This window comes from Pipistrellus kuhlii, unplaced genomic scaffold (genome assembly GCF_014108245.1).
Source record: "Pipistrellus kuhlii isolate mPipKuh1 unplaced genomic scaffold, mPipKuh1.p scaffold_m20_p_89, whole genome shotgun sequence".
Taxonomy (NCBI): domain Eukaryota; kingdom Metazoa; phylum Chordata; class Mammalia; order Chiroptera; family Vespertilionidae; genus Pipistrellus; species Pipistrellus kuhlii.
Genome location: NW_023425594.1, coordinates 850767 through 862637, shown reverse-complemented (window position 1 = coordinate 862637; position 11871 = coordinate 850767). Strand labels below are relative to the sequence as shown.

The following is an 11871-nucleotide window of genomic DNA, read 5'->3' as shown; positions in this document are numbered from 1 at the left end:
ACCCCCCACCTGCCCCTCAGTCCCCCCCCCCGGACCGCGCCCCTCAGGGCCCTGGTACACCCCAGCGGAGGCGGGAAGGAGTCCGCCCCTCGAGCTGCGGGGCCTCGGCCCTGACCCACCCTGTCCCCGAGGTCCGGTCTGTCCTGTGGGGACCCCCTACGGGGGGGGGAGCGGCCCCCTCAGCACCTCCTCCTTCCACAGGCACCGGGGCGCCATGAACCCAGACAGTTGCCCTCAGGAGCGCCCCGAGAGCCCAGAGGAGGAGGTGAGGAGAGTGGGGTGCAGGCCCACGGTGAGGGGTCCCGGGGGAGGTGAGGACAGAGGAAGGAGGAGGGAGGTGGGGATGGGTGTGGTCCGCGGGGAGGTGAGGAGGGTGATGGAGGTGGGGTCCGCAGGGAGGTGAGGGGGGTGGGGGCGGTGGGGACGGGGGAGGGGTGGGGACAGTGGGGTGGGGACAGGGGGTGAGGTCCGCGGGGAGGTGAGTCCACGGGGGGGTTGGGGTGGGGACAGGGGAGGGGTGAGGGGGGTGAGGGGAGGGGGTGGGGTCCTCGGGGAGATGAGGGGGTGGGGGCGGTGGGGACGGGGGAGGGGTGGGGACAGAGGTGGGATCCATGGGTGGGGAGAGGGGAGGGGTGAGGTGGTGGGGACGGGGGAGGAGGGGGTGGGGACAGGAGGTGGGGTCCGCGTGGAGGTGAGGAGGGGGTGGGGGAGGGGTGGGGACAGAGGTGGGGTCCATGGGTGGGGACAGGGGAGGAGGGGGTGGGGACAGTGGGGTGGGGACAGGGGGTGGGGTCCGCGGGGAGGTGAGGGGGGGTGATGGAGGTGGGGTCCGCGGGAGGTGAGGGGGGTGGGGGCGGTGGGGACGGGGCGCCCCCCTCCTGCTCTCCCCTGCGCCGTGGCTGACGATGTTCCCTCCTCCAGACCAGGGACGCCTTCAGGGACGTGTCCGTCTACTTCTCCCGGGAGGAGTGGGCGCAGATGAGCGCCTGGGAGAGAGCGCGGCACCGGAACGTGAAGAGCAACTACGAGGCGCTGCTCAGGATCGGTGACCGGGGCGCGGGGCGCAGGGGGCGCGGGGCGGGAAGCTCCGTCTGCAGCCGTCAGGGGCGCCCACCGGTGGGCACTGTGCTCCTTCGGGGATGGCGCTGCCCTGGCGTGTCTCCAGCGACCGGCCTCACCCCCGGTCCCAGGCCGGCCAGCGCTGGCTCAGTGCTCGTCCCCCTTCAGCTCTTCACTTGCAGGACGGACTTTTCTTCTTTCCAGGTCTCAGGGCCCCTCGACCCGCTTTCATGTGCCACCGCAGGAGGACGGCCAAGCCCCTGGCGGAGGACGCCGAGGACTCGGAGGACTCCGATGAAGAGTGGACCCCGAGGCAGCGAGGTGCGGGCGGAGGGTGCGAATGTGCCTGAACCCCACCTGGGTGTAGGTCGGACTGCATCTCGAGAGTTACCAGGGACAAGCAAAATGCTAAATAGTGTTATACAGTCAGGGGCTATTCACAGAAACTCGCTTTTATTAGTACATTTATTTGAGAGAGAGAGAAACATAGGTGAGAGAGAAGCCTCTATCCATTACCTCCCACATGGCCCCCAACCCGGATCGTGTGTGTGTGTGTGTGGGGGGGACACCTGGGCTTGGGCCCTGACTGGAATCCAACTGTGACCTCATGGTTCATTGGTGGGTGCTTAACCACTGAGCCACACTGTCCAGGTTCATATAACCTCTTTAAACGTGTAAAATAATTATATATACAGTATATTTTTTGTTGACACTATTACAGAGGTCGCCCATTTCCACCCAGCCCCACTCCCCAAATCTATAATTTAGAAAAGCATAATATGCAAATCCATGGGGAACAGCAGAAGGACCACTGGATGACCATCTGTGACACCCACTGGCGCCAGGCCAGTCAAGGCCTGTGCAATGCAATTGGTCGGACCCCACCATCCCCCATGATGCCCTGCAGATGTTTCAGGTCCCATCCCTAGTGTGTAAGTGATACAACTGATCAATGTTTTTCTCTCACATCAATGTTTCCATCTCTTTCTCTTCCTCTCTCTCTAAAACCAAGAAACAGCTGAAACAGGTTTGGCTCAGTGGTAGAGCGTCGGTCTGCGGACTGAAAGGTCCCAGGTTCAATTCCGGTCAGGGGCACATCCCCAGTAGGGGGTTTGCAAGAGGCAGCTGGTCGATGTTTCTCTCTCATTGATGTTTCTATCTCTCTATCTCTCTCCCTTCCTCTCTGTAAAAAGTCAATAAAATATATTTTAAAAAATAAATAAATAAATAAAAATAAAACCAATAAATATATATATATATATATATATATATATATATATATATATCCTCAGGTGAGGATTAAAAAAAAGAGAGAGGAGGATAAATGGTGATGGAAAAAATAAAATAATTATATATTTATAGAACATTAATAAGTAAGTCTATAAAAAATACAAAATAGAATAAAAAATAACTAATTTAGAAGAGTTGTCATCACATGGAAGGAGGAAGGTCTGGCAGGTGAGCAGTGCTCTAAGACCTGCATGGGGACATATGGGAAAATTATTAGCCATGGTGGTTAGGGGGTTGGGCTGTGGGCAAGGCTAGGAAGTACTTCCTCATTGTTTCAGGTTCCATGTCAGCCATGTCATCATCAGCCAGGTTTCATGACAGTCTGGTTAATATGGTCCGTAGTTCCATGGGTCTGAGGTTAAAACATAGCTGAAGTCACGACGTTATCTCTAACTTGCCAGAAACTCTGTTTCTGTGGCGAATAGAACTAAGTCTTTGTTCCTAAGACTGGATGATGCTGATCAGAATCTACTGATCAGGGAAGGTGGGCACAGTGCAAAGGGAGAAGGCTAAGAAAGAAAGGAATCAAGGTGATCCTGATGCCATTGGACTAGACAGGGTCAGTATGAATACAAAAGACAGGAGAAGGCCAGGTTACAGAGTGGAGTTTATTTTCAGTTACATGAACTTTTTTATATTTTTTTCATGAAAGGCCATTTTTTTATTTATTGTTTTTTAGGACCCAAGGCTATTCATTGATTTAAGAGAGAGGAAGGGAGGGAGACAGAGAGACATAAACATCAATGTGAGTCAGGAATATCGATCAGTTGCCTCCTGTTTACACCCCAATAAGGATCGAACCTGAAAGCTTTGGTGTACAAGATGATACTCTAACCAACCGAGCCATCCAGCCAGGGCTGGGCCAATTTAAATATATATATTGAACAGAGGATGAAGTACAGAATGGGTTTTGTCTATTTTTAAACAATTTAAGAATATTAGCTGATGCTCCCAATAAAAGCATAAGCCCAATGAAACCTCAGAAAACATTTTCCAGTCCTCCTTGATCTGTCCTTGGAGTACTCTCTGATTCAGAATTCTGTGTCCCTAATAAGAATCTCCAGATTTGAAGCAATTAACAACCAAAACTGATTTCTCACCCAGCCAGCATGGTTCATTGATTGACCATTGACCTATGAACCAGGAGGTCACAGTTTGATTGCAGTAACAGTACATGCCCAGGTTGTGGGATCAATCCCTGGTGTGTGGGTGTGCAGGAAGCAGTTAATCCATAATTTGCTATCATCATTAATGTTTTTATCTCTCCCTTCCTCTCTGAAACATTATATATATATATATACAAATTTTAAAATTGATTTCTCACGATCTTTTAGTTAAACCTTCTTGGGTGGCCTTCAGAGTGGAACAGAATAAACATCAGAAGGTGAGTATTTCCCAAATCCTGTTGAAAAGAAAATCTTCCTCCTGGATGCAAATGCAGGAAAGAGAAGAAAAAAATCAGTGCTCCCTAGGAACTGCCACCTTCCTTTTCTAACCTCTTCAACAAAATGCCCACTATCATCTTAGGAGTTAATAACAACAACAACAATAGTAGCTACCACTGGTTTTATCTTCACAATGCTTCAGACACTAAGAATTATACATAAATAAACTCGCTTAATACATGCATATAAGTACAATCAATGGACACAAAACTCTGGGGAGGGAGGGTATGAATGGGAGGGGGGGAATGGTAAGAAATGTACACAGATAATTTAATTTAAAAAAAAGTTGAGAAAAAATAAAAAAATAAATAAACTCGCTTAAACCTTACCACAACTCTATGAGATAGGTACTATAACTATCACCATTTCTGATGTGGAAACTGAGGTTTCAGACATATCGAAGTGATTATATGACTGAGATCACAGTAACAGTATCGTGTAATCTAATCCATACATTCTTCTCTAAACCACTTACAAGCTCATTACAATTTCCCTAGTTTATTGCAGTTTTCACTGTCTTATCCATACATCATTAATCATTTATTGATTAATTATTCCAAGCACAGTTCTTCTCTGCTATGCTGCAGTGAGCAATGCACTAAGACTTCTGACTCCCAGAAGCTCACTAACATGTAGGCAGTTTGCACGGGGGATGGTCCCAGATGAAGAAGGCTGTAGGAACCACAGCATCAGAGTCTCCCAGTCAAATAAAAGAAAGCATCTCTCAACTCTGGGGAGCTTCAGGTTTGACGATTGAGAAACAATAAATAATAAAGTGACTTAAGGGCTTCATAGAGGTCACACACTATTCAATAGGAGCTCATCCGTCTGGAACTGGCTTCGAATGCCCATTCCAGTAAGAAGTATAGCTTATTTCTCTGAGCTCTCATTAGGGCAGTGTCATCTTGTTTGAATCATGTGCTCAGCCTGCCTACCTCTGCATTGTGAGCTCTTTGGTTCATACCTGTTTCTTCTCAGAAGTCCCAGGCCATGCTCAGGGTCCCTGAGGGCTCCCTGAACATTTGCTGAATGAATGCTTTCAATTTTACAAATTAAACTATAAGAGGGTCAATGAATAATGAAGATAATTTTCATATAATTTCAAATATAGAGATGGCTGAGAGGTAAACTGATAGCAGGACTGTAATCTCACTTTCAAAGAGCTCACAAAACACTGGTGAACATCCTTATGTTTCATGTTCATTGTGACATTAACAATTAGCATGTTAGCTGAAACCGGTTTGGCTCAATGGATAGAGCATCGGCTTGGGGACTGAAGATACCAGGTTCAATTCCAGTTAAGGGCATGTACCTTGGTTGTGGCATATCCCCAGTAGGGGGTGTGCAAGAGGCAGCTGATCGATGACTCTCTCTCATCGATGTTTCTAACTATCTCTCTCCCTTCCTCTCTGTACAAAATCAATTAAAAAAATGTATTTTAAAAAATTAGCATTTTATACATCAGGAAACTGAAGAGAACTAGCTAGTAGCACAACCTTATTCAAACAGAATTGGTGGGAACCAACTAATCTAATTACAAATATTCTTTCCATGATATAGTAATTTGCACATTTTAGTGCAATTTTCTTTATTGTCATGATAATGTCTGCCAGCCATTTCTTTTAAAAATATGTTTTAACTGATTAGAGAGAGAGTGAGAGAGAGAGAGGAAGGGGAGGAAGAGAAGCATCAGTGAAAGAGAAAAACATGGATCACTTGCCTCCTATACAGACCCTAACCTGGGATCTAACACATAACTGGGACATGTTCCCTGACTAGGAATGGAATTGGCAGCCCTTCAATTCAACCAACTGAGCCCACCAGCCAGGGCTTTCCGATCTATTCACAACCCACATTGGCCAATTCTTTTTCCTCTAATATTTATACTTCCCAGATATTTCAAAAGTTGTGGAAGTATTAATTAAAGTCATGTATAAGGACAATAGGAGGGTGGGGGCATGAGTGGGGAGGGGTGGGGGATTGGAATGGGGGGTTGAGGATAAATATGTGATATCTTAATCAATAAGGAAATTAAAAATATAAAAAAACAATAAAAAGTCATGTATGTAAAAATATATTGTAAGCAATACATAATTTTAAAAATGCATGTTACCTTTTAATATGTTACTTTCACATTGAAGGCAAAGTCCAGGGTACCATTAAGTCATGAGTCTAGTTTGAGGGAATTGTCAGGAACAGCAACTTTGTTGACTGCAAGTGGCTCAGAGCAGACCCAGAAACCAGTGCCACCTCCTGAAGAAGCAAGCACCTCCGGACAGCACCCTAGACCAAAATTGGGTAAGAGAAAATAATTTGGAGATTCCAGTTCCACTAATTCTTCTAGAAAGGCTGATCAGTAAGGCCTAGGTATGTGGGGTGGACTTTGCAGAAGCCTGGATTTGAAACTGGAGTTAGCACTGGAGCTCTGAGCAAATCTTACCAACTCTCTGAGCTCCTGGATGCTAATGTGTAAAGTGAACAGAAGGAGACATGGTCACATACAGTTTGAAAGCATTAAATTAAATTTAAAACAATTGACATGTGCAATGTACCCAATAAATCCACCTGTGATCATAGCACCCATACTCTCTTGGTGTGTGTGCCAGATCTTTACTCAGTGCCTAACACATAATGTGCCCTCAACACATATTTCATGAATGACTACAGGTTGGGAGGTTGAACCTGATTCTGAGAACATTCATAAACTAAAATTGAATCAGCCATCGACAGTCAGTGTGGAGTGCTGGTCTCTTAGTTAACGGAGGAAAATACCAGAGAATATAGAAAAACAGGTGATTGTTTGATGGGAGAACATTGTGTATTTTCTGATAACACAGGGACTATCATTCCAGACGTCACCCCCTCATTCACCTGCTCTTCTCCCACTTAGACACCAGGAGAAAGGAAAGCGAAGTGAAGACGTACAGCCTACGACAGAGAAAGGGCCGTGTCTACCAAGAGATCAACGAGCCCCAGGACGATGACTACCTCTGTAAGCTGACCCTCACCAAGGGGCGTGTTCTGTCTTGATGCAATAATTTCACCTGGTCACTGGGTGCCCAATCATTCTCTTCCTCTGGTAGCCGGAGTACAGGACTGAGGCTCACTGATGTGAGCTCTTTCCAAAGCTCTTCATGTCCAGGAGCATGCACTGCACCCTCCCTAATCCCTGTCGCTCTTGCCTACAGATTGTGAGAAGTGTCAGAACTTCTTCATTGACAGCTGTGCTGTGCATGGGCCCCCCACATTTGTAAAAGACAGTGCCATGGACAAGGGGCAGGCCAACCGCTCAGTCCTCACTCTGCCCCCCGGGTTGAGAATCGGACCATCAGGCATCCCTGCGGCTGGGCTTGGAGTGTGGAATGAGGGATGTGATCTGCCGGTGGGCCTGCACTTTGGCCCCTATGAGGGCCAGATCACAGAAGATGAAGTCGCAGCCAACAGTGGCTACTCCTGGCTGGTGAGAAGCTTACCTCTTCCCCTGTGTTCTGGCTTCCCACGGCACTCCTGTGGCTTGGTGGGCCCCCACCTGCTCCATGCTAGGACATGGATAGGGATAACATGGTTAGCTCGGTGTACTGAGCAGACTTTACATGAACATGGAGCTCCTCTCTAAGGGTCAGAGGGTAAATGGGAGCAAAGTGGTACAGACTCCTCCCTTGTGGGGTTCCTGCTTTCGGGACAAATCGACTCAGATGTGTAGATGATGAGTAAGAAAAATATCCTGTGATCCCCATTGGCAGTTGAATCTCCATGCAGGTGGAAAGACATCTGATGGTAGTACATAATTATTCTGTTATGTACACACACACACACACACACACACACACACGCACACACACGCACACACACGCACACACACGCACACACAGCCTTTAACTTCTTTTCCGGAAATGCAGATCACCAGAGGGAGGAACTGCTATGAGTATGTGGACGGAAAGGATGAATCTCAGGCCAACTGGATGAGGTAAGGTCAACAGGCCTCTGGGTGCCAGAGAGGACACTCACAGCCCACATGTCTTTCCTACCCATCATGCAATGGTCTCTTCAGTCCTCTGTTCCCCTTTCTTCCCCACACAGTGATCTTTCACATCAAAGAGACATTTAGGAAAAGAGGAGGTAAAGTATAGCATATGTCCTCAAAATACAAGTCTCCAATTTGGGCACTGGATTACTCTGTCATTTATCCAGTGGACATTAATTAAACACTTACTATATTCCAGTTAAGAAAAGGGAATTCTTTATTTAAAAGGATCACACAACCCATGTCCCTATGGAGGACTTATTGCACACAGACATGAAAAAATTATTTCATAAATATTAACAAAATGTTCCTATTTTCTAAGAAGTGGCAAGTGCCTAGATAGCCTTAAACCAAGGACAACCTAAGCTTGTGAGGGCAGCACATCAACCCAGCCTCGGTCCTAACCAGAACTGGATGCTGGAGCTCTCTTGTATCAGGGGATACAGATATGAATAAACTACCACTGCCCTGTGTTATTTTCCTAAGACAAAGAGACCTCCACATTTCTGTGGGAACCCGGGGGAGGCAGCAGAGTGACACCTCCAATAAAGTGTGGGGAGAATGGGGAAAGGCTTCTCACAAGAAGGTAGACTTGGGCTGAGTGCTGCATGATGTTACGAATCCAGAAACAGAGTCCTCGATCCAGCAAGAGTTCTGTGGTGCAACACAGAACCTGACTTGGAGCTGAGAGACGCTAGAGATAACGGGGTTTGATGGGGAGTCTGGAATCAGGCTTTGGAAAGGGCATTAGACAGGATGAGCTCTATGAGCAGGACTTAGAGACAGTTCACGCGGCCTGTGAAGAGCTCGGGCATTGAACAGAAGCTTTCCCAGGAGCACTGGGGAGCGGGTGACATCAGAGCTGAGGGCCTTGAGCATCAGCGAGGAGCTGGACAGGATATGACAGGGAGTGGGAAGTCATCGCCTGTGGTTTTCTTCCCTTTCACCTGCCTTGACCCCAGGTATGTGAACTGCGCCCGGGATGACGAAGAGCAGAACCTGGTAGCCTTTCAATATCACAGGCAGATTTTCTACCGAACCTGCCGGGTCGTGCGGACGGGCTGTGAGCTGCTGGTCTGGTATGGAGAAGAGTATGGCCAGGAGCTGGGCATCAAGTGGGGCAGCAAGTGGAAGACAGAGCTCGTGGCCAGGAAAGGTGGGCACCACTCTTGTTTAACATGGAAAGAAAGAATACTTAAAAAACAAAAAAACAAAAAACAAAAAAAAAGAAGAAGAAGAAGAAAGAACTCTGATTTTTCATGGTCCAACTCTCAAGTATAGTGAAATCCACTCTAGAATCAGTAAAGCTTAAAATCAGATGCTTCAGAAATTGATGGTTCGTTACATGGGTCTTTGATTCTTAGGAACAATTTTAATATTTTAATTTTTGTTCTAATTTTTAAAAATACGCTTCTATTGGATTTAGAGACAGAGATGAAGAGAGAAGGAGAGAAACATCAGTCTGCTGCCTCCTGGGGGGTCAAGTCCACCACCCAGAATTGTGCCCTGACCAGGAATCAAACTGGCTACCTCTGGGTGAATGGAACAATGCTCAACCAACTGAGCCACACTGGCCGGGGCTAATTTTTGTTTAAATTTTTAAATACTTCATGGACAAAATACACAGCATCATATAGTACTGAAAGGGTTAGAGGCAAAAAAAAATTTTTTTTCAGGCACCTACCAGCTCTCCCATCAAGGTGTTTTTTTTCTGACCCTTTTATTAATAGCTGTTTCTCATTTGCTGCATATTTCTAAATGAAATCTGTGTGTTAACGTGCATTCATTCATTATTTCAGTGACTTGCCCTGTGAGTTCCTAGTCGGTGCCACACACGGTTCCTGGGAGCTGGAAATGCAGAGTAACACAATGATCAGAATCACTGCTCCTGAGCAGCTGGCTGGGGGAAGGAGGGAAGCCCAAGATTAATGTTACACAGTGATTAGCACTTCAGAGAAAACAAGTGCCAAGGGGTCAGTGTGAGGGGAGGGTGGGTGTGCCAGATTCTGAAGCTCAGGGAAGGGCTTTCTCAGGAGATAACACTTGACACCTGTGGCACAGTTAGTGCAGGGAAGGAAAGAGGTGGAGCGCTGAGCTGGCTGGGGGGTACTTGGGTCTCAGTCTCAGTACAGAGGGTAAGAACGGAGTTGGACAGATGCCTAGCAGCCTGGAAAGACAGTGCCTATGATCCAAGCTGAGATACTTTCCTGAGTGAGACAGGACAATTGTGCAGTTTTCAGCTGCAGAGTGGTATGTTCTCTGTTCTAAAATTATGCTTTGTTAATTATTTGGAAAATAAACTTGAGTGGGGAATCCCCTCCAAGATGATTTCAACTCCAAGTGAGAAAGGATGGTGGATTGGCTGGAGAGGGAGTGTAAGAAGCATGGTTGGGCCGAAGCTGGTTTGGCTCAGTGGTAGAGCGTCGGTCTGCGGACTGAAAGATCCCAGGTTCGATTCCAGTCAGGGGCATGTGCGTTGGTTGCGGGCACATACACAGTGGGGGGGGTGCAGGAGGCAGCTGGTCGATGTTTCTCTCTCATCGACGGTTTCTAGCTCTCTATCTCTCTCCCTTCCTCTCTGTAAAAAAATCAATAAAAAATGTATATTAAAAAAAAAAAAAAGAAGAAGAAGCATGGTTGGGGAAATAATCTTGTTGTTGTTGTTAATCCTCAAAAGAGGATATTTTTCTACTGATTTTTTTTAAGAGAAAATAGAAGGGAGGGGGAGAGACATAGAGAGAGAAACAATTGCTTGCTCCCACACGCACCCAACCAGGGCAGGGGATTGAGCTTGCAACCAAAGTACGTGCCCTTGACTAGAATCGAACCCAGGACCCTGGAGTCACCAAGACGATGTTCTATCTACTGAGCCAAACTGGCTAGGGCATGGTTCGAGAGATATTTTGAAACAGGACTTCCTATTGTATTTGAAATGGGCTAACACTGAATGAAATCAGTGGGAATACTGTGTGAGGAAGGACATATTTCCATTTTAGGAATTGTGGAAAACTGAGAGAAGCAATTTCTAGTTGGGGCCTGTGGTTTCTCTCTCTATTTGTAAATATTTTATTAGTTTTATAGAGAGAGGAAGGGAAAGGAAGAGAGAGAGAGAAATATCAACATGGATCAGCCGGCTCCTGCAGGGAACAAGCACAAAACCTGGGCATGTGCCATGACCAGGAATTGAACTGGTGACCTCCTGATTCATGGGTTGATGCTCAGGCACTGAGCGACCCAGCCAGGCCTGTGGTTTTTCTCTTTAACATGACTTAGACGATACAGGTATATGGCAAGTCACTATAGTACCACCCATATACAGAGTGAAATGGCCTCTGATGGTCCCTTTTCGAAAGTCCCTAGTCTGCAATCTGTAACACCTTTTTTCTTTTTAATCCTCACCAAGGATATTTTTCCGTAGATTTTTGAAAAACTTGATTTTTAAAAAGTGTATTTCTTTATTGATTTCAGAGCGGAAGAAAGAGGAAAAGATAGATAAAAACATCAATGATGAATAGCTGGTTTGGCTCAGTGGATAGAGCGTTGGCCTGCGGACTGAAGGGTCCCGGGTTCGATTCCGGTTGGGGGCATGTGCCTTGGTTGCAGGCACGTCCAAGATGGAGGGGGTGCAGAAGTCGGCTGATCCATGATTCTCTCTCATCGATGTTTCTGGCTCTCTGTCCCTCTCTCTTCCTCTCTGTGGAAAATCAATAAAATATATTTACAAAGAAAAAAAAAATCAATAATGAGAGAGAATCATGGATCAGCTGCCTCCTGCCCACCCATCCCCCACTGGGGATGGAGCACAAAACCCAGGCATGTGCCCTTGGCCAGAATGGAACCCAGGACCCTTCAGTCTGCAGGACGATGCTCTATCCACTGAGCCAAACTGGCCACTGATTTTTATTTCTTTTTAAATTTATTTTATTGATTTTCTACAGAGAGAGAGAGAGAGAGAGAGAGTCAGAAACACTGACGAGAGAGAAGCATCGATCAGCTGCCTCCTGCACACCCCTCACTGGGGATGTGCCTGCAACCAGGGTACATGCCCTTGAC

At 46.8% G+C, this 11871-nt stretch overlaps 1 protein-coding gene across 1 annotated transcript; it reads left to right on the top strand.

Moving 5' to 3' along the window:
• Positions 1-214: 214 nt before the first annotated feature.
• LOC118712379 (histone-lysine N-methyltransferase PRDM7) lies at positions 215-9009 on the top strand (the record flags this gene model as incomplete). Its single annotated transcript, XM_036426030.2, has 9 exons — positions 215-265; positions 922-1045; positions 1264-1380; positions 3684-3733; positions 5936-6092; positions 6685-6786; positions 6983-7254; positions 7694-7761; positions 8781-9009. Coding segments are annotated over exons 1-9 (1170 nt in total), but the record flags the coding sequence as incomplete, so codon positions are not given.
• Between the last annotated feature and the right edge of the window lie 2862 nt (positions 9010-11871).